Genomic DNA, 25,651 nt, shown 5'->3' on the forward strand with positions numbered 1-25,651 from the left:
AGACTAAATTTTAGGATTATTAAATTCAATACGACTGACCAATAAATAAATAATACAAAAAAATAAAAAAGTATACAATAATATTTTTTATTACATCGAAAAACTGATGTTATTATTGTGAACAATACGATTTTATAAAAATCAAGTACTTATCGATATATTTTATACAGGATAGATAGAATCATATAAGTAAACTTTATAATAAAATTTTTCTCAACTAGACATTTGAAAAAACTAAATTGAATATTACGTGTTTAATTATCAATATGTATAAAAGCGTGTTACAACGATTTTCATTTATTTGTTATAAAATATAATTTCTAATACATTGTACAGTATTTTTTTAGTTTTCTTGATTATCAATACGTTATAACGGAAAGAAAAAAAAATAGGTATGCCTTTAGATATATATTTATAAATTATTTTAATTTCAGTGTAACCATTTTTAAAAATGTTGAAGTATTAAAACTGTATACACTTTGGGTTTAGAGCATAAGAGTTGTTGGTTTTAAGATATATTAAAACTGTAAATTGACAATATTCACATTATAATAATTATTACTTTTATAAAATATCAAACTATAATATTAATAACCCTTATTTTCTAATATCACTCTCAAAAAATTAAGCATCAGCACTTTTTTTATTTTTGAAATCATAATTTTTATATCTATCAAAAATTAAAAATGTTATATTCATGAATGTTTTGATTGAAGTCAGAAAAATAAATTTATATTATACTATATTATTCATAAGACTAGATAAATAATATTAAAAGAGAAATAATATACTTAACATTTAAGACCAATTGTTACATATTTTTTAAATTTTATAACTAACAGACTAAGAATAAAAATATAAAATAAAAATAAGTTTAATATTTTATATTTTATAAATCAGTATGTATATTATAGTAATAAAACATCAAAATATGCACTTCAAAATTCTCTAAACATGTTTTGTAAGAAAAAGATTTTTTTTTTTTTAAGACCTCTATTTTTATCCAATATTTTGTAATAGTATTCTGTTTTATAATTAAAAATTATTATGAGAATAATAATAAAATCTAAACAAGAATTCTGTAAAAATATTATTTTTATGCTATATTCATATTTTTACATACGATTTCAGCTAAATATTCTATACTTTTATGATTTAACATTTTGTAAAACTTTACAAAAACTTGCATTATAAAATTGTGTATAAATATATAATAGTAAAGTTATGTTTCAAAAATACTGTAAACTCTAAGGTTATTTTATAAATTTTATTAAAATCAAAATCCAAATTATTTAGTTTTATTCTTATTCTTTTACTATATAAAATATATTTAATAGACAATATTATTTTAATATGGTTTCTAAAATAATTTTTTTTTTTTTTTAAATTAATTAATTAAATGTAACAAATATATCAGGTATTTTTTAGTTTCGATATAAAGTAAAAATGCATGGGTTTTGGTCACGCATCTCGTCTTTTTAATTATATTCATATAATGAGATGAAAAATAAAATACAATATTTAAAGTTAATTTTTTAATACATTTTTAGCATATCGATGGTTTATTTATATAACTTTAAATCTAATTATAATAAAAAAGGTTTTTAAAATATGGAGGTAATTCACCAGATATTTACTAACATGTAAAATCTATTATATACATGTAGTTATAGTTAAAAATATTACGACTGTAATGTTTATCATATACACTTACTTTTGACACTTTGTTTGTACTTAATTTATATATTACATTTTTTGCATCATCTTATATTAGATTAAATGTAGATACATTACTTTACAAGTAATGCAATATTAAATTATCATTATTATTTATTTATAATGTATATTAATATGAAAATAATCGCCATGTTGGAATTATTTAAAAATTTACATAACTAATATATATATATATATATGTATGTATGTGTGTTATATAATGAATATTCATATAATTAATATATTTAATACACATGTATTATAACTATGTCTTATAAACATTTTTCCAATAACCCATGCCTCTATGAGTTTAAGTCAAATTCTTAGCCAAAATACTACTAAAATTTACGAAAAATTATAAATACAGTTTTTAGTTATAGTTAAACTGTTAGAAGTTACGATGACGATTATAACTTCTACCAAATATTTTCTACTGTACAGAGAATATCTACTATTATTATTTTTTTTTATCCATGGTACAGCTTCAATTACTATTAGCTTGTAACAAAAGATGATACAAAATGTTCTTCAATAAGTTTTACATATAAATTGGTTTTTTTCTTTTTTGTTACATGTAAATGTACAATAGCTACTTAAATTAGGTTATACATATAAATTTGTTTAAGAAATGTGATTACTTTGTTGGTGTTGTCATGGTTTGGGTTGAGGGCTTCGAAGATGTTGTCGGGAATTTCGAGTCTTTTTCTTGTACCTATATGGTTACTACATTACATAAGAATGTGCTTGGCAGTGAAAGGTTCTCCGCAGGTTTGGCACATTGTAGGTTCTTCTCTGCACATAAGATTTCCATGGGATATCTTTGAGTCACCAATACGAAGTCTGTTAATAACTATTTCATCTTTGTAATAAGATGTATGGAGTTTGGGCCAGTATACGGTAGTATATTTTATTTCTCTTAGTTTATTATTAGGTATACGCCGCCATTCAGATTCCCATAAATTGGTACAAAAGGTGCTGACATTTATATGAACGTCAATGAGTGAGGAGTATGTTCGTATTTCGGTTAGAGGGTTATTAACTGCTTCATGAGCTACTTTTTCAGCTTTTTCATTGACATCTATTCCACAATGGCCCGATATCCATATAAATTGTATATTTTTGTTGGCTTTTTCAATGTTGTTACTTATTTTAATTGTTAGGGTGCTTGAATGTAAGTTATGCTTCAGTTTGTTGAGAGCGGTGAGCGAATCTGTATAAATACTAATGGTCGAAACGGGCAGTTGAATGGCCAGGTGAATTCTCTCCAGAAGTGAAAAATATTCCGCTGTATAAATACTGTTATGGTTTGGTAGTTTGTACGATATGGATTAATTGCCGTTTATGATAGCGATCGCAACACCTGAGTTGGTTTTTGAGGCGTCTGTATAGATTTGTGGGTAAGATGGAGATGAGTCCATGATTTGATTGAATACATCTTTATATATAATATTAAATGTTTCTTTTTTACTATAATCTGCTAGCCTGGCATCCATAAGAAAAGATGGTACTCTCTAAGGGGACACCACACTGTATTCTCGTTTGATAATTGAATTTGGATCAATATTGATAAGCAAATTTTAATTAAACATCCTTAAACACAGTGGTTTTTTTTAAATTGGAATTGGAGCAAAATATATTTGCAAAACGATTTTGAATTATAAATGGCAATGATGAGTTTTATGAGGAGGAAAAGATGCGAGCAAAATAATTAAGAGCGAATTTGATTCTACGAATGAGAAGGGGAGATTTTCCAGAAATTGATAAAATGCTTGGAATGGAGCTACTTCGAAATGCGCCGGTTACAACTCTTAGCCCACTGTTATGAACTATATCAACTACTAATATTAAATGTATTATATATTCTAAATACTGTCTAAAAACTGCAAATTTATTATAAATCATTTCAATAAAAATTAAACAAACAGAAATATATTTTAGGGATATATTATAAAAAATATATTCGATTTATATTTTTAAAATGAAAATCTTTATTAAAATCATTACCGTAATGATAGTTAGAAACAGTCTCTATTTCCTTATGTTTTATAACTTAATATATATTTATATGTTTAGCAATAATTATGATTATTCATTTATGTTCTCGAAAAAACTTTTATTCAAAATTTAAATTTTAGATGAATAAAACCTTTATATATTAATAACATATAATAACACATTTTTCGTCTTTTATTCTTTTAGAATTTATACTAGAAATGTATGAATAATATAAGTCTTCTTAGGAATTGAATTTTTATTTTTTTTTGTAAAATATGTGTCTCTCATATGAAGTTAAACCTTCTGAAACATAATGACCATACGCTACTACACCATAGACTCTATGGTATAGAGTATATTACTGAAAAATTCAAACATTTTTATTAGTTGTCCTTACTACTAATCTTCCCATAATATAATATGATATTTAATATGTAATATTTAGAAAATTATATTATAGTGTTTAAAAGAGGTAATGAACTCACTTTTTTTTTTAAACTCAAAGTTCTAATGAAAAGTCAAATAGCTTTGAACATTTGTTTTAGGTAAATACAAGTATAACTAGTATATCTGACTCAATGAAAATAGGTTCATTTAAATATTTTGCTAAGGATATAATGTTGTCACATTCAATACACTCGTATGTTTTTTTACTGATATTAGTCTATAGACTATTATACATATTTTCAAATTCTTTCTTCTATTCAAAATAATTATTAGACAAGGTAAGATTTTTTTATATTTTTGAAATTTGTTTCTTTTATATAATTTTCATTTGCAGACAGATCATCTTTTAAAAGACTAATGATGACATTTTCATAAGGAGAATTATTAAAATATACCATTGCAATCACCACTGCTATCGAATCAAATTAATAAACTTTATTGTCAAGATGAAGGGAATGAGCCAATTTTTTTTAAAAAAATGGTAAAAACACTTGGGTCGATTTGCTATTAGAGAAATACGATTTGCAATTATTTTATGGTGTTAGGAAGTCAAAGTCAAGGTAAGGGATCAACTTCATAGTCATGCACTGAGCTGTAAAGGCAATTATAATTATGTTTGCGGTCAATTGCTTTCTAATACGTTTACAATGTTTTTTATTACAACGTGGAGTACCTGCATCGGTGTGATCATTAATTGATATGCGTAATCACGTGGTCAAAATATTGATAGTTAACGAGTAAAAAATGTGTGTTCATTTTGATCGTTTTGAACACGAAGGTGTTTTTTTGTATGGTAGTGTGATGACAACATACATATTTCCAAACAATGCATTTACTGTAAATGTCATTTAATGGATATACATATATAGAAATATACGAGATGGATATAAATATATGAGAAGAATAAAAATAATCCCTGAAGGCTTTCCTCTGGATGATTCACTTAGTCCAGTGCCAACCTTTCTAGTAGCTTTATCGTTGTAAAAGTATATAACACATATACTATACAAAGAACATAGTCAGCGATAAAAAAAAAAAAAATAAAAACATTTATTTGTTTTCGGTGGCGTGGCAAGTACACTATGCCTTCGAGAGTTTTATAATCGGATTTCCGGAAAAATGAATTAAATAAAACTGCAATAGCGTATTTGTATATATACATCATTCCACTATTCTTTTTTTAAACGAATTACATAAATGCTGAAAATTCTGTGATAGTACCAAAGTTTAAAGTTTCTATAAAAACACTATTTTTATTATTATAATTACCGTTGTCCAATAAATTACTTTCACCACCTGAAAAATGGTTGAGATGAAATTTTAAATGAAGTGCATGACAAATAAAAGTAATAAAATCGATGAGAATGTTAACTCCAGATTGTTGGCAGTGTTTCTAAGCGTACAATATCTGTAACAAAAGAATATATTATTGATAAATTATAAAAGATGCTATTTATATAAGGTCACTTATAATGAATGGAAAAGCTACGAATCTATTTTCATATAACTGTCTAAGCTTCCTCTTCTCCTAAGTTTTTGAATACATTTCGGTTTAATCCGACAACAAAATATTATTTCTCCGTATAAAAGGAAATAATTATTATGTAATATATTTAAAGAGTTTTAATACCACTAGTGTTGAAAATTGTGTTGAGAATTGTTCGTTCGTGGTTTCAGGGGTGAGAATACAATAGTAACGATTTTTTATTTTTATTTTTTATTTTAGTGGAAATGCGTGTTACTTTTTGTTATTTTTTTTATTTAAAAATATTCTCGTGTTCCCCAAAATCCAGGTCGCATGTCCAATGGCCGTACGATGAGTAGCGTGTCGTGGTGGAGATTACGAAAAAATGGTATTTGGTAGTTGCGTATGGTGTGGAAAGAGAGGAAAACGTCTTTCACTTGAAACCCCCAAAGGCAACCGTCGTCGACACCGACGACATGGATCCTGCGTGGGTGGCGGCGGTCTTTGCGGCGCCGACAACGGGTCAGCTCTTGCACACTTTACCCGGTAGCAATTCGATCGAACGGAACGGCGTGGCAGTCACCACCACCACCGCAGACCCCGCGGGAACGGATCTAAACCGGACGCGTGTCCGTTACGCGTGGTCGGAAATCCATGCCCAATACACACACACACACACACACACACACACACACACACACACACACACACACACAGATACACACATACATACACATACACACATACATACACACACACACGTGCGCGTACGCACATAGCTAAATGCCATGTAATTTAGTTTGCAAATGACTATCGCTATGAGTCGAAACCTTTTCTTCCCTAGATATCTTGGTTTTCAGAGTGATGCGTTATCATAATTATTAACACAAGTGCGAGTGTAGGATTGTGTTGTTTTATTTACAGTATAAATTTATATATATGTTATGTCTTTTTGGTACATATATTTGTTTTGGTTTTGTCGGAGATTTACGGATTCATTTGGTACAGATCATCACAGGTTTAATACTGGTACAGTATCTACCGGTTTTCAGCTAAAACTTGAAACATTCAAATCTTGACCAGTATTACATATAATTATAATAATTAATATACGACTGTGTGTGAGGTCGGTTTAATGTAAAAATCTGTTTAATTTTTGTAATAATGGGTATTCGTTTAGTATACGTGACCTACCAGACCGATAATTTATTTTATTCAAATCAAAGTCATATACAATAAGGGTATTTTATTGTTACAGATTACGAATCAAATTTAAAATCAGTCAATAAAATTTCATAAGTATTTCATTATAAATTATGTTTGACATTACATTTTTTTGTACATCAAAAAAATTGTATTTGGTTTGTTAATAGATCGTTATCAAGTTTCAATTAAATGATATGGCAACATTTAAGTTAATTTTTCATTCATTTTTCGTAGGATTTTAATTAATAATACTCTTCATGAATATCTATTAACTTGTGTGTGAACTCCAGTAGTCGGATTAACAACATTTTTTAAATAGTTTATAGTTTTATGAAAATACCAACTATTTTTAAATAAGAGTAAAATATGAATTAAAATTTTATTAGAAACTTATAATAATCATTATAATCATAGTGATATGTCATCGTTATAACTATGGAGGAGTCTAGATACTCAATGTTCCCCTTATAGTTTTATTGCCCCTAGTCTGCGTTGTTTATAACACTTGCAAACTGTTAGACTGCATTACTATGAAAGCCGGCTAGGAATTTTATTTCTGACACGTGTTGGTAGTTGTGGTAGTGATGGTTGATAATTTTTATATCGATATATTTATGTCGAACCACAAAAAATGATTTAAGCCTACGCTATTCTTCTATTTTTTTTGAATTTTCGTGTGTTTTTCAGTAATTCGACGAACGAGGGTTTTCCAACCATGTTGTTCGCACACCACGCACTCATTGACGGCATGAATTTGCTTTGAACTGGTTGATTGTACGTGTACACTATTTATTCACATTATGAATGTCTCTCAGATATGAACTGCAAAATTCAAACCGGAAAAATTATAGCCGTGTAGTACAAATTATTATTAACGGGTTGGACCCAGATTTTACGTAATTGTCAATCGACCTGAACACAATAGTGTTTTTTGGGCGGTCACCCATGTATCAGATTCTACATTTAGTACCAATCGCATTATAATAGTAGGCCTAATTTTTCATATTTCAAATTGTAATTAAAGTTGCATATACTTATGTTTGTAATTTACGGATAGGTCACGGTGTTTTCACTCCATGGACTTCCACCGTTCAATACTTGCCAACAATTATTCTGATCTGTAGTCCGTAGTCACAGTTATTCTACCATCACATATTACTGGGAACAATTTTCTATCCGCAGTCATCGATACTCGATGAACGTCTCGTTATTCAAGAATGTATTGCCAATGAACCATGATTACTGCACCCTTTAGTTCCATATCGTTGTATGATTATATTTTTGCCACCGTTATTGCATATATAATATGATATACGTACACAAAATATGTGATATTATACTAATTAATAACAAGACGCCCGTCATTCTACACTGCGATAGGTTAATTCGTTTTACGTCAACCAACATAGTCGATAGAAAGAAACTTTTTGTGATTCTAAACCGTCATTCACGCGTCGTGGTCTTTTCAATTTTTCTTGGGTAAATCTGCTGATGTATTATATATATATCACTTGGGAAAAGCTTGAGTGGACGAAAGATTCAGTGCAGAGTATATTATACACGTTAAGCCTCGGCTTATCTTTTAGCCAGTAAGGTGCTTTGAGGGCCCAGTACCTGCGGATGGTTTTATCCACATACAATGCTATAACGGTCAATAAGAAGGAGTCAAATATATGAATAGTTTTACCAACAAGAAATGGTTGTTCGTAAAAAAATTGAAATTATATGCAGGGGTTCGTAAACATATTTTGAGATCAAAGACTGTTGAAAAGAAACGCCCGGCTCAACTTCCGGGCCAATATCTTTATTATTTTTATCATGCTCAAGGTTATAGTAGCCTAATCTAAAACCGTTAAGTCGTTAACTGAGGGTATACCAAACAAATAATTGTAGCTAGTATAATATCAACAGAAATGAGATGTGCTAAAAATATTTAAATTATCGTGATGGCTATATGAATGTTTGATAAAATAGTTCTCAAAAATCGTTGACGTGGCACCTGCTAGAGTAATGGATAGTTTTATCGCAATGATGGTGACTACTGACTAATTTATAGGTAATAGTATTGTATTTTTTATTTACGATAATATTTATAAATACGATTTTTATCGCTTCTTTGATTGTTATTTTGAAATTGTACTAAACATTTTTTATTCGCTCACTTTAGAATACATTTAACGATGGAGCTAATATTTGATTCACAATTTTTTATATTAACAATAGGTTTGATTGAAAATTGAGAATTTTTCTCATTACCTTTTTCGGTGATAGAGTACTGCACTTCAATATTTATGTCTGATGCTCGCGATAGTTACAATTCAGTATATATATATGCACTCTAGTAATACGGTACATATTGGAATCAGAATATTTGCCGAGTGAGAACTTACCACAGTGCTATTTTTATAAAATAATTGTTTTCATTAAAATTGCACGATTAATTTTTTATACATATTCAATTTCTTATTTACTATGTAATTTGATTCGATATTCTGTTAATTTATATTTTTGTCTCTCTATTTAACACTATATACATTGTATAATAATTTATAACCTAACCTAACCTAACAACGTAACCTATTAATGTATAATGGATATTAGTAAAATATCTTTAAATTAATCAAACCAATAATAATGTTTTTACTATTTATTTGAATTTATTTAACATTATTTGAGTAGTTATTTGTATCTTTTATTTACTAATTGTATTTTTATTTATTTATGTATTGCTTATATCACAGTACAGTTCTATTATCTCAGTATTCAAAACATTTTCTTATGGAAAAGGTATCATTGTACATCGAAATTATCTTGGGAGAACAGTTTTTATTGATCAGAAGTATTTTATTTTATTCGATTAGGATTGACAAATTCTGAATTTTTAAATTTGCATAGCCTGTAAAGGTTATAAGATCACAAATGTATAATCAATAATGTTTATTATGAAATAATATATTTACATGTGAAAGAGTAGTTTCAGAGTAAGTTGTATTATATAATGTATTTATAGAAATCAAATCATTCACTGGTATTATACACGCACAATATTTAAATGTTATTTTATAGGCATCAAATGTAAAAATTTAATTTAATTTTAACTATCTAATTGACTTGACCTTCTCACAGTTTTTTTTTTTTTACCATAACATTTGTTGTTATAGTAAAATAACTGTGGTTTTATTTCACAACCATGTACAGTATTTTCATACTACTCGTATATTAAAGAATACTATACTTTATGTTGAATTTCAACAGCAAGTTCCAAAACTATGTTTAACCGAGACTCAAAGTTATGCAGTCACTTTGTAGTTTTCAAAATAGTTTTCAGAGTATGATGTAGTGAATGATATAAATGGTACGTTTAGTCAACAAGTGATAAATGGTCTTGTAGTGACGTTAATTAAGGTTAAAATAATTATGATTTGTTCGTTCGTACGTGACATATGCGTGTGACGACTACCCACTTAGCGCATGACAAAATAAAAACGAAATTCGTGATGATATGTATAACGTTCTTAAATAGTGAATTTGATGCAAACCAAAACAATTTAGCTATAACAAATTAATTCATGGATAAAATATCGTTATTAAATTACTTGTTGCTGATTAACATAATAAAAATTATACAGAGTGTTCTTGGACCGGTTGAAGAAACTAGTATTGGTGAACTATCTGGAGTGGTCAAATGAAGAATTTTTGGACATTTCTTTTCTATTTTTAAAACTTAGGTTTTATATAATTATCTTTAGAATATTATTTCGAATTCAAAAATTAATACTCGTGAGATATTTCTTGCAAATTTGTCACGTGAATCGATATGTGGCATCGATTTAGGGCTAGTCCTACGTTTTTTACGCTCGAGTTGCCAAGATCAAAAGATGTGGAGTGACATATCGATTTGTATGAGAACTCTACAAGATATACAAAGATGAAATCTATTTGTTGTTATTTCACATATCTGATTAATTAACATGGTTTTTATTGTAAAATAATCATTATTATACAAAATGTATTTTAAAATCAATAAAAACTGTGTTATTAATCATCAATTAATAATAATCGATTATTCATAAATAACCGAACTAAATATATTTAGTATTTATTTAAAATATTTTAAATGTGTTGAAATTATACGACGTTAATAATTTGTGTGAATAAATTTGGTCATAATCTCAAATGTATATTGAATATAAAAAAAAAAAAATTTATATTTAAATAAAACCTAATTCAAATTAAAATGTAAGATTGTGCCTTTGAAGTGTTTGAATACGTATAAAAATCTTATATAAAGTGTATACTTTAATGAACTGAAAATATATTTATTCATAATAATTCGTATGCATGCAAACTTAAGTTTGAAGAATAAAATAAAATAAGGAATAAAAATGCAATATCAGTCTTTTAGGAATGTTTACACCTAAGGCACGAAAGTTACGAGTTGTGAAGGAGTTTTTTAAAACGAGTATAGTAAATGTTACTATATATAATATATGTACTAAGTGACAAATTATATTAATTATTAAAATTTTATTTTATATAATATATAGTATTTTTTTTATTAAAAATTTCGTAATTTATGTATATATGGATACATAATTTATAACATATTCATCTGAGGAGACTGCAAAGTATGCATGCGTGTGGTTGAAATAGCGAACGTACAGCAACATCATCATTGGTTGCGAAAACGACGGCAGCAGTGTATCTCCGGTGATTTCCGCCGGAAATTCAATTCCCGAAGTGCTCATACACAATGTTGAATATTTTATTATTATGTATCCCCTCGTCTCCGTTAGCACATCATTCCCTAGAGATATTTGGGTGCTTGACTGTGAAATGTAAATGCAGAAAGATATTCGTCCGTTAAAATCCCCCGTGGTAGAGCGCGGGCGAGGATTCGTAGGATACTGCAACTACGGAAAATTAAAATTTCAAATGTCTCTCATAATAATATATTCTTCCGGTGACCGGGTTAGTCTGTTGACAAGTAACGATGTATGTGAGAAAGGAAGAAGGGTAGAGAAAGAGATGGTAAGAGGGATATTGTCTTTCTGTTTCTATATATTAATATGTTGATGTATATATATGAATATATCTATTCAAGAGCAAAAAAAACATGATCGAGTATGAAGAATAATAAAGTGTACAGTACTTTTCAATCGAAATACTATACATAAGCTCGTTTCTAACAAATAACGGTGGTTTTCTTTTTTTAATCTATCAACACAAAATCTCGTACAAATAAACGGTTTATGATTGAGCAAAGCTCCTTGCAATGAATTATGTGCTACACATCTATTTATATATATATATATATATATTCGTATACATTGACTAAGTTTGTATTACATTTTGTATGCATTTTCAGTCATATAGGTTTTTTTTTAAAGCGTTTTTGTATTCAAATGACTATCGATACGTACAGAGTGAAATTTTGTAATATACTCCCATAAGCGTGTATGCGCAAGCGTGCAGTTCAAACAAAAAGGTGGCAACTCAACTTAAAATTTGAAATTTATAAAATTAACTGGGATAATTGCCTTTCTTTTTCTTTTAACAAAATTTTAAAATAAATAATTAATGGGTAAATTAAAATAATTTACCTCACAAAAGTACCTATAATTACTACAGTTGGTGAGACATTTTAATGAGGGCTAAAACGATTGAAGAGTAATGACTTATTGAGAATAATTTAATGATTATTTTAATTTACTTATTTAACGAAATCAATAAAAATTAAAAGATGAAAGTTTCAAAGAATGATTTTAAATAAAAACATACATATTTAGCTTCTTGCTGTCAGACAACTACATTATTGTGTAGTTATAGCTTGAATTTTGGTTTGAAGTTCGTCACACCCATTGACTATCTATATGATCACAATAATAATTTACGGTGATTATTGTAATAATTTGCAAATTATACTGGATCGTTCACCCACAATTTTAAAGTTATATAATAACTAAGATAAAATAAATGAGTCTACTATGAATTAACTTTATAAAATTGAAGCAGATTTTAAAATTGCGTTTGCGAAATTTTGATGGTTATTTGAAGTCGGTACGTTAACTTTACTTATGTAGTATACATTTGATAGTGAAATAAATAGTAAACAAGCTTTTACTTAATATGAAACCATATTATTACATAATTTGATAAATATTATTTGATATCAACACATAGTTTCTTTTCAACTATTATAACTACAAAAAAAACCTGATAATCATCAAAAAGTTTAATAAAAGTATGAAATTTCAGTTTTTTTCATGTTTTCATGATTTCCACTAAATAATTCCTTCGGTTATCACGAATTAAGTAGGTATTTAAATATAAGTAATAATTAGTTTGTACTTAAATTGTGTTAATTTTTATGAAATTTATATCACTTTTTTTTAATAATTGTAAAAATGAACAAAAAGTAAAAAAAAAAAATTGGCAAAACTTTCCACTTTGATTAAATCGACCTTCTTCTTTTGGAATGGTTTTTTCGAGAGCAATGGTACATTGATTTAAAGTCAAAAAAAAAAAAAAAAAATAGCAATTTAATATAACATTACAGATATTTACCTGTCACTGTACTTCACTCAATCGTACTTCACCTACCTCACCCTTTTAATTTAAATAATATAATAAAATAATTAAAAAAAAAATTAAAAAAAAAAAGATATGTTATATTATAATATTATATATTGCTGTAATGTCTCAAAAGAAAAAAAAAAGTTATAATGTCATATAAAAATATTTTGTCTATACTAACACCCAACACTTTAAAAATTAATTAATTTATCAATGCGCCCAGTTTTAATCATTATTTTTAGTTTTCACTTTTAATTGAATTAAAATATTTGTACCAAATATTAAATTGGATAATAACAATAATTAATGTTAATTAAAACACATTTATCTTAAATTAATATTATATATATATTTTTTTTTACGGAAAATGTGATTTATTTAAATACATAAAAATAAATTTAATAAGGTAATAATAACAATTTTTTTCAACCGTCGAGAAAACTATAATTTTTTGTAATAAATTATAAATAAATTAAAACTGTGTCAGATTAAAATGCGGAAATTTTGATTGTAATAGTAAATATTTCAAAATATTTTTAAAAATGTAATTGAAATATTTATAAAATATTTTATAGTCTTAATAATTTATCATGGATATGTTTTTGATTATAGATCAATTATTAGATAAGTATTCAATAAAAGTTTAGACAAAACCGTTCGTAGCTACTACAGTACTGTTAAAACCAATAGTACATTTAATTATAAAATAGTATTTGTATTATATTACAAACATTTATTTTTATAATTTTAAAATTATACAGACGTTATTTATTTGTAATATTATCATTTGGACCGAAGAAAGAAGATGAATAAACTTTTGAAAAACCTTGTTTTTGTTAAGTGAGGTTAAAATTATGTTTCAACAATAATAATATCGGTTTTTTTGTTGCCATTATTTTTTCATTATATTATCATACGAATGACTGTGATGTACAAAAGTATAAACGATACAAATGATATAATAGTAATGGTCGTTTTGTCACAAATAATTGTTAATATAATCTTCCCTACGTATCTTTCACCTGTTCAATAACATTCAATTTTTTTGATGTTAATGAATCATCGTAATATTGATGAATCACTCGATGTAATCTGCAACAAAGCGTTTCCGATATGCCAGGCAAAAAATTATCGTGATAAAGACAAATCAATGCATATAACCACTAGTTTTAACAGGTTATATATATTACAAATATATATGCAATTATAAACTCTATACACATTTTTAATGTTTATGAATAATAATTATTGAAAAAATGTATTTATCAAAATTCTGAACAATTTTTACTAGTTTCACAGAAAAGAAAAAACCAATGCTATTAGATAATTTATTGCTCGAGGTGCGCATTGTAAATTTTTGAAGTTCGCATTTTTTGAAAAAAAATATTATCAAAATCCATATATTATTATATACGCCGTGATTAATGTTTCCCGGGGCGTACCCTTGGGCATAATGTACGCGAAAATATAGTTTGACGTGTACCTCGACCAAATCGATCATGGCGAGTGTAATACAAAAGATGAAAAAGTAAAAAAAACAGTCAACAATTGGATAATATAATGTACATTATAACACTACACATTCACACCAGGTATTTGCACATAATCATGAAAGAATTACCAATAGCCAGTGGGTCCCAATTTGCATCCGGCTTATCGCGATGTAGTAATCCAAATACATCATACATTTTAGGGTTAGTCTTGACCACGAGAGTCAGCCATAATCTTCACTTTTAAAATTATGCTATAATATTGTATATATGTATGTATTGAGACCTTATATTGTTTCTTCCTAATCCCAACTCTTCTATAATATAACGATGATGTATAGTCGTAGTATAACAAAAAAAACGACTACGTGAAAAAATCATGTGCAAATAAAAATAATAATACTATGTTATAATCGGTCGCATTAAGTTGTCTTTCGGCATTGCGGTTAAGTTAGAATTGACGTAAAAAATTCCTAGATTTCTGGTGACTCAGGAATTAGGCAATTAGTTATGTTTTTATAATACATATTTCAGGTAACTATAAAAAATTAATAGCCCCTCTGACACACTTAATAGTAAGAATTGTCAAGAATATAGTAAAAAAAAAAAAAAAATGTATCTATCACAGGACTCACGTTAGATTTGAAACAGCGAAATGTAAATATATTCGTATTTATTTAAATTGAAGGAATTTTAAAAAATATTTTTTCCATTACACCTAACCATGTGTACGCAACACATTTAAAAAATGCACATAATAGACAAACGTACTCTAAAGCTTACCAAAAGATGTTGCACATCGAAAAAAATAAAATAAATAGTATGATATTTCAAAATAATATATAATATCAATTGTTGTATAAACGTCGAGGAATTCATAGTAAAATAATTTTAACTATTGTAAATAAATAAAAAATGTATATAATTATGTTATTTAATTTGTTATTGTGATATTTTTATCAAAATCAACATGGCGTATATCCTAACAAAATTAAAATAAAATAAAAATGTAATATTTACATTCACATTTTCTCATGAAACGTTCAATTTATTAGTCAACGTGTAACGCTATACTTAGGTTATAATAATTACTGCATTAATTTACTGTAAGAGCAAGCACTTATTCATGTATGCAGAAATTTAGGATTGGATGCTATTGACAATTACCATAAAACTGAAAATAGAGGGCTTAGCACCCTTAAATATAAGGATTACCGCAGTGGCTATTTATTGTTCGACTTGTATGTTGTTCTATATTTTTTTTATTTTTACAGAGTATAAAGCTAATGATAAATTATGAATTATGACTTTTGTAAATATAATAAATGTAAAATATATTAATACTTTTTTCTCCATTTACATATTTTTAGTTTTGTAACTTATGTTGCATATTTAATGGATACATTTATTTTTCACACATTCACATTGGTTAAATCTAAAATATTTCATATATATTTGAAATGATACCAAAGTATTTATTTTTATGTTTGTTATCGTTACGTGTCAAGTTATTCATTCGACAGTGAAACAATGTTTAAGTGTTAATAATAGTATTTAATTCAAAATAAAGAATACTAATAAATAAAATGTTTAAGAAAATCAACATGAACAAATAAATGTTGATTACATTAGGTAGAGCTTCTATACTAAAGGATATAATACAATAAGGAGATCATATATATATATATATATATATATATATATATATATATATATATATATATATATATAATATAAAAATATGCTATTGAATCACTTCCCACTGTGCATTGCTAGTTACACAACATCGTTGCGATGTCGAATTTAGATCACAAAAAAACCACCAATTAACATCAGTTATATGTTTCATAACCGTTTTATAAAAATAAAGTTTTATACGTCAAAAAGTAATATAACTTAGATGTTAATAGTGTTACACAGAAGTGATATTACAATGTAACTAAATTAGGAACTATGTTTAATTTTTAAAAATATGTTTATAGAAAAAACCCAGTCATCGGGAATTATCATTATTGTTTTTGTTGTCGCCACAAATTTCTCTCTCTGAACATCATTAGAGTGCAATATTTCAGACTTTTAAATTCTAACTGCACACAATACGCTGTTCATTACGTGGTTATCAGTTTACTTTTTGATGTTTTTGATTATTAAGTGGGATTGTACTTAAATATGAAAAAAAATCATTTTGTATGTGATGTACCAACTTAAGCATTTTTACTTATTTAATATATATATTAAATTTAACTATAATAAATATAATAATTATTAATATATATTATTATTATGTGCAAAAGGACATAACGCTTATTTTGGTTGTAATTCAAGTATCTAAGAAGGTACATACATAAAACATAAAATGGCATACTTGAAAATTGGTGATGAGTCATTTCATACTCAAAGCCAAGAGAATTATTATAAAGGAAAAAGCCCACTAGAATTTTTTCTAATAAATATTATGAGCACAGTTCCCTTAAACTTTATGCATAATGTATGCTTAGGAGTTATGAATCGGTTATTAGAATTTTGGGTAAAAGGTTAAAAATACGTTAGAATTAATGATTAATTCGTGAGGCATTCGTATATTGTCAATCGTAAATGTAATGTGAAAGATAGTAGTTCAAACATTTTTAAATAATTACATTTTTATTCATTAAATCATCATCAAACGTAGGAACTTTTATTGTATATACTGCATTATTATCAGATGAATTTTTAATAAGTATTATAGTTGTATGACATGGTAGTATATGTATAAACACATATACTTACTGCTTGGGTCTTGAGGAATGTCATTGATATAGATAGAAAATAAGTGAGGTGAGGGCTCAAGCCTTGATGAACTTCTGGTTTTACATATTTAATGGTGAATTTGACGTCGTCTATTTTGACTTGGAACTTATAGCCTGATAGAAAAGTTTTAATGATCTTGATTAGTTGATCCAGAATGTCCGAAAATTCCTTTTCTACTTTCAAAAGGTTTGATGCATTTTTTTGTCTTTGATTTAAGAAGTTGACGATTATGTCAAATACACATCTACTATATAAATTATTTAAGAAGAAATAATACGATCGAAAACAAACAAATGTATTTAGTTTTATCCCCTTATTACTTACTCGAAAAAATATATATATATATTTATTTATGTACTTATTATAGCATCGTTTTATTAATAAATTATATTTATAATATATATTTATATATTATTGTTATGACTGTAAAATGTTTAATAATTTATAATACAAATATAAATTATATCGTTTTTTAATATTTAATATTATGTAGCTCAAGTATACTTATAATACATGACGATGTAATGTAAGACATTGAAAGATACGTAGTATGCTTAGTGAAGTTGTACGTGATAATAGAAATAAGAATGGTTGCCGTTGCCACCACTGTCACCGATGATCTTTTCACCGGCCTACACTACGCGCACGCGCTATACAACACAGCACGAGTTAAATTAATAATTTTAGCACCATTACCCATAGCCCTTTGTGTTACTATGGTCTCTAATGCGCAACATATTTTGTAGTTACCAACACATTCGTGGTATACGCTTGGTTGTAACCACTCCAATACACTTTCGATCCCCGATTCAACAACAACGTGAAATCCGAGTCCGGTGCATGTGCGTCTGGTTCTGCCTCAACGCGCTCGATCCACAATACTCCATTACCTAGCGTGTAAAGGAACTATAATAATATAGGATCTCCATCGAAATATCTCTTATTTAGGTAAATGAATATAATAAATAATATTTTTATTAAAAACAAAATCTATAATATATGCTTTTAAGGAATTAAATGTTAAAAATATTATATCTTTAAAATATTGTCCTTAAGTTGGTGTCCACTTGGTTGCATATTATAATATTTCACATGCTTCGACTAAACCGTGAAAAGCCAATATTATATTGGCCGCGTAAATAATAATGCAAAACTGTGAGATTGACAGTAAAATTTGTGCGAACCAATGGCCGTTGAAGTCTTATAACGAATGGAAAAATTACACGAATAGGAATAGTTTATAAGAACTTATTATGAATAGTCCATAGTTTTGGCAAAACGTAATTTTATTATGTATACCAGAATGCTGAATTTCACAGAACACAGACAATATACAAATACAGTACGCAATGGTCGAACTATACGTATTTAAGTGACGAGCGCATATAAGGACTATAATTCCGATTAGATTTGCGATTAGTTTGCCATATTGGCCGTCAGAGACGTCGAGTTATTTGACTTTTCGCGTTGTTTCTGTATACACATTAACACACGCCGCTTTATACTCGTAAATATAGTAGTCGACCTACTATTGGATCACCGGTTAGAAACGAAACGGACGCAATCCCGGATAAATTTTGAAACAGTCGTATAATGTTTAAGTAAATATAAAATGAACCACAATTATACGCCATGTGGATTACCATTTGGAAATTTGGAGTTTTGCTAGATTAAAGTTTCTAGACTACTCAGTTCACTTGTCTGTAGAACATCAAAGAAAACGCGTGTACATGTAATACACTCATACACATACACATATATATATATATATAAATCGGGACATGTGAATCCCCTTCATCTACGAGCTAATAGGGTTCGGTGAAAACCTAATAACGAATCTACTGAAGTACATTACGCGTTTTACGTATATTACTAACAATAACTTCTGTAAAATTCGTTTAAAGTCAACTACGATTATGATACGTATTACTAGTACAACGTAAACAGCATTACTGTTGATTTCAAAATAAAAATAATAGTTCTACGTCTGGCTAAATAATAAGAAATTTAAAATTTAATTTTTCGTGATAATCTTGCTTCCATCATTCTCTTGGAACATCATTAGATCCACACATATTATATTTGACTCAAAAACACTTGAGAATTTGTTTACATAGTTTTATTTTTAGCACAAAGGGAGCTGATAAACTTCATAATAACAATGTTATTGCGTTTTACACCCACATGGGTGATATTTATTAACCATTGAACAATGTAAATGTATGTGTTAAGAAAATAAAAATTATTCATAATACTTGAAGTTACTTTCAAATATTTCTGAATTTTGTCTCATAATAACTTTTAGAAACTTTCTTATCGAAAACGAAACTGTTTTATTTTTATTTTTTGACAGTTTATATTTCGATTGATTTCATGTTATGATAAAAAAAAATATATACATATATAAATGTATTCTTAAACATAATGTAAAAATATCTAAATCGAATCAAACTGGAGCTGTTTTAATTTATGTACGGTTAATTTAAATCTATCAAATTATGATTGTTATGAAAATTGATTAATTAATGAGATCAAGTACATATTATTGAAATCGTTTGAAATTACACGAGATTGGGCTTTTCAATATTGCAATCTCTCGTCCCTGTGTCGAGTACCAAATTACAAGCCACCGGTAACTCTCATTTCTTGGCTGTCAAAACATGACCAAACTACCGTTGCCACCAACTACAATGATTATGCGTCACGCTTGCATATATACATAATATAGTCATTGTTATATCCGACCCTCTAAGTGAGTTTGGAAACACGCAAACCACGTGTTTGCTTATCAGTTGTGCTTTTACAGTCTAGAAAATCAGGTCACGTCGTAATATACATAGATATAATATATACGAGTATACACTGGAAATAGTTAAAATCTAACGAATTATCGTTTTTATCGAATATCTACCAATTCACGCTGATATCCTATTTATTCACTCGTTTCCAAGTATTGTTCTCTACAAGGGAGCTGATCATAGTTGTGTTGTTCGTGAATAAAAACAACACATCATAAACAAATAAATACTACTGATACGACATGCTTACGTCACTTTTTTGTGAAATATTTCAATCAGTATTTGTTTTTAATTTCAACAACTACAACATATAATTACTGTACGTAAGTACCCAGTGCAATAAGGCACGATTGTGTAAATAAAAAGATTAGTTAGCTTATAGCAAACGGTACAGTATAGAAGAAGTACAAGTATAAAAGAAGGATGTATCGTTTTTTTAGTCCGTATATAGATGTTTACTTATACGAGTGTATACTCTTAAACATTTACGCAGACTGGCTGATATTTTAAGCGTAGGTTTTACGAATGATACGTTCACTCAAATATACTTTGTTTATTTAATATTTATATTATTTTAAACATATATACACAGTTGTTTAATATAATATTATATTGATCTCGATCGCTTCACGTTACAGCTATTCCTGTGCTCCATGGTCCTCTAGGATTGGTTTTCTATTGTTTTTCTGGATATACACACACATTATATTATTGAAGCGTACGGAATAATTAGTTATCGAAAAAATATATTTTTTTTCGTGAACTCTAAGGTCCGGAGTTTCAGGATTATTTTTACACGGGTCCTTGCACAACAATATTTTAAGAACTACTGTTATGTAGTATGCGGTCCCCTGAATATGCGTCGATGGTAGATTAACCGTAATAATAACACGAACGCATCATGCACGTTGGTTTACTGTGGTTTACGGTATATATTATGTTGTTTTTGATTTTTTCATTCTTCAAATATGCACTGCAAATTTACCGCACGTTCCGATCTACCTTTCACGTTTACTCGTTTTATCAGTGTTAAACACTCTTGTACGCACCACATTGCCCAGTTGGCTGTTCAATAAATACGCGGTTGCGGTGGACGAATAGACACCGGAGCGCGCCCGTTTTCACAAAAAACATACAACCCCTTATGCATACATAGATGCGCATGCGAGCGCGCGTGCGTTTGCGTGTATCCGAAGCGTAAAATCTCCCGTTTCGGTGCAAATAACCCCGAAAAGGTCTACGGCCAACAGATTATTAGATTTCAACAGTGACGGTATTTGAACAATCCATAAAATATTGTACGATATTATACGTACCGCGATTTTGCGCAGTCGGTTGGCGAGCGCATGGTATGTACACGTATACAATACGTGTATAAACGCAGGGTAAATGATAAAATATTTTAGAGAAATTAAACGCCGAAAATCGCGGTCGTAGGGTCGAAAACAGCAGTGCGGGTACCTACGTAATGTGGGTCATAATTGTTTACATTTATTTTGTTGTTTATCCGTACACATGATACGGTTACAAGCCAATTTGTTTACTATTTCAACAATCCCAAATGTTAATGTTCTACATTTTTGGGTGCAAATTTTTATGAAAATTAATTTATAATGCGAATAAACGTTTGAATTAAAAATGTAAAATGTATTCAAAAATATATGTATTTAAATGTATTTAAATTGCTTCATGTATGTAGGCCAGGGATATTTTATAAGGCATATGCTTTAGTTATAATCAGTGTTTCTGATGCTTATCGATTAAAAAAAGTAATATTAAAATGCAAATTTAGTATTCATGTTTTTTCTCATGCTATAATTTGTGGTTATTTTTTCAAATTTTCAAAACTATTTATCATTAGTATACATATATCATAATTTTTAATCCGCATCTTAAAATGATTTAAAAAAATATTTCAAGGTATACGCATGATCGGATACTCTCAACTACACAAATAAAAATGATCAAAAATATTATACGAGTATTAAAATAATATTAAAAGTATATACATGAAAATTAACTGTTACCTGGATGTTTTATAACTATAGTATTATTAAAAATTATGTTTAATCAGAACCGACTTCTTAGTTAATTCGATATTATGGTGTACACACTCCGATAACGCTTATTAATACTTGGAAAGATTCAGCGATGTAAAGCTTCGATACGAATACACAATACGTACATATTTTTAACAGTTTTCAGTCTACGATATTATTTTTAATGAATGTAATGATATATGGATATCGTTTTTCTATCTCGGTATACCGTTAAAGTATCGATAAATATCGTAACACCTCTTAGTCGTCCACGTACCTCCCGTACAATCGATTCTAAAACGATATTAATTAATTTATCGTAATATTGATCATCGCAGTCAGCCGTTAATCGTTTTTTCGTTTCTTTCACGTTTCAGGACGCGTGTTCCGCACCCGCACTCGCCACGAGTCCATGTCCACCGCCGCGGCCATCGTCGACGCCGCTGAAACAGCCGTCGCCGCCACCACCGCCGCCGCCGCCGTCACAACAGTAACGGTCGACGACAGCCGGCGCGGACGGCGCGAACTGGTGAACGATCGTCGCTCGACTCATCACGGCGGTCGCCCGTCGACCACGACTCGACCAAAGGTCGCGGGGGACAGATGAAACCGTCTTCGGTGCCTCCGTCATCAACGCCGTTGACCGGTGCGGTCGTTGACCACCACTACCACCAGTTGCAGCAACACCGTCACCAATACCGTCACCAAAACCACCACCACGACCATCACCAAGACCATCATCACCATCATTATACGTCGTCCTAGTTCACCGAAAGCGTGGGCCCCACCCGATGAACAGCCGCGCGGCGACCACCGCAACCGTCGACAACACCAACAGCACCGGCGGCCTTGCTGACGATTTTTCTCGAACCGATAGCCGTCGATTATGAAGAAACATAAACGCGAGCACTTGGATTGCGGCTGACGATAACTATTGCAGTCTCGGGGGACACGCGCACTTGCTAAACACACACACACACACACACACACACACACACACACACACACACACAAACATACACACACACACACACACACACACACACACACCCTCTCACATACATATACCCACACACCATTTATATAGATCGGTTACACACACACACACACACACACACGTATATATATATATATATATATGTATATACATTTATACGCTGTGTGTTTAGTACAGTGTTTTTGTATATGTAAAAATATATTTGTTTTTTTTCAAAATCGGTTCCGCGCACCGGATATTGTTGTTCGTAAACGTCGTGCGCTCGATGTTTTCGTTCGCAGAAACGATACGTAAAATATAGATATAATATTTTGATATTATTCGTACCGCACGTGTTTATATTATAATACGTATCGTGTTTTGTTTTCGAAATTATGGCCGCTGTGATATATTCGAAGAAAGATTGCTAACGGCCTCCTCCTGGGTAACAAAGGTGCGCCCATTATGCCAGGGGGCCGACGAGGTCTGGTCGCCCCTCAAAACACGTTCTTGGAAAATATCATCCGAAGGTCGAGCTCACAACGTAAGTACTGACATTTTACAAATAACGATGTACAATAATAATTTAGTAGTGTGTTTTATCGGAATGCATACGCATAAATACAACAACCGTAGTGCGTTACCTACATAATGCTTAACAGTAATGAAATAAAAACTAAAGGCCTTGTCAAACGGAACGCGTTATTTACGTCACGTTTGTATCGTCGCGTTCTTAACGTTATCGCAGATGTTACACACGTCACACAGAAACAAAAAAGCGTTGCATTGTAGAAACTGGTACTTAGTTGATATAGTAGTATTTTTCGTACGTTTGCGATATGTGGTTTATATTGAAAATATGTCCGCTAGTTCAGACGAAGAAGAACTTTTACTTTTATACGCATTAACCGAAAGTCAACAAAATATGAAGCGAATTTTTTTATTATTAAAATTTATTTATACTCGTATTTATGTAGGTCCTTCCTTCTTTCACCATTATCTAAACGCCAAGAATAACGCACTACCACTTGAGATTTTGTGATTTTTTATTTTTTACAACGTCGCGTTTTAGCACCACGTTAATCACGCCGACAACCAGTGGCGCACAGTAGATTTTGACAAGGGTATCGAATTTATATATTTCGAGGTACCTACCCACCCCCACCAGTAAAATCTAAGTTTAGGCATAGTATAACTCTTAAATTAAGGTGTTTTTGGTTTTTCTTTCTAACAAAGATACTAAAAATAAAATTTTTTAAAATAAACCTAATATTAATTATTTTTTGGATAGTTGAAAAATTGATTAGTATTAAATTAAATATTAAATATTATTAAATATTCATACAAGATCACGCAAAACTAGTCATCCACCAATTCTCTGAGGTATGTTAGTCAACACCCCTGACCCCCCTGTGTGCGCCACTGCCGACAACATATATTTGACATCCAATATGATTTGAAATTAAATACAACGTGACAGTAATTCACGCCATGTATAAAGCTTTTACGCGCGTTAATAACGAGTTCTGTTTAACAGAGCCTTAATAAATTTGATCTTTTTTGTATTAAGTCGGTCAGCGTATTATCGTATAATTATAATTTTTATTTTGTATTTTACTCCTTTTTTACATTATGAGATTAAATACAAGTTGTGCGGACATATTGTCATAGAATACCATATATTACTATATTATGTGCGAATACTGTCTTGGAAAATTATTAAGTCCGAGAGATTTCATAATATTTCTTACTTAAATCGAATTCTTAACTATAATATAGTTATATTTAATCGTTTACATTCATAACAAAGTAAATTACTAAAAACATCTAATAATATAACTATTTAAAATGTTATCTTCATAGTTCACTTGATGTGATCAGAAATAATAATATTAGTTTAATTTCAATTTTATTACATATAATAATAATCATAAAAATATATGTATAAGGTTTTCGTTAAAACAACATTAAGATATTGATGAAGTCAATTTTTATATGATCAATTTTTTTTTTTTAATACTGCTATAACGCGTTCCTTTTTAAGAAAAAAAAACTTATAAATACTTATTCAATACTTGGCATTACCTTCATTTATATTATTTACGGCAAATTTATGCGATAGTATATTAAAAATAATAAACATATTCGTTCGA

General features: G+C 28.9%; 1 protein-coding gene across 10 annotated transcripts in view; it reads left to right on the plus strand.

Annotated features, from left to right (window-relative positions):
* The window catches only part of LOC112683800 (potassium voltage-gated channel protein eag), a 160,509-nt gene that overhangs the window by 65,514 nt on the left and 69,344 nt on the right, over positions 1-25,651 (plus strand). For 9 of the 10 annotated variants that reach the window (XM_025554960.1, XM_025554967.1, XM_025554965.1 and 6 more), the window contains one exon: positions 22,900-24,042. In XM_025554960.1, coding sequence (XP_025410745.1) covers positions 23,964-24,042 — 79 coding nt within the window. In that variant the 5' untranslated portion in view covers positions 22,900-23,963. Of the gene's footprint in view, positions 1-18,477; positions 18,634-22,899; positions 24,043-25,651 lie in introns of those variants that run through there. The other variant, XM_025554961.1, reaches the window with a different exon arrangement.

Source organism: Sipha flava, unplaced genomic scaffold (genome assembly GCF_003268045.1).
Source record: "Sipha flava isolate LNK unplaced genomic scaffold, YSA_version1 236_pilon_pilon, whole genome shotgun sequence".
NCBI classification, from domain to species: Eukaryota; Metazoa; Arthropoda; class Insecta; order Hemiptera; family Aphididae; genus Sipha; species Sipha flava.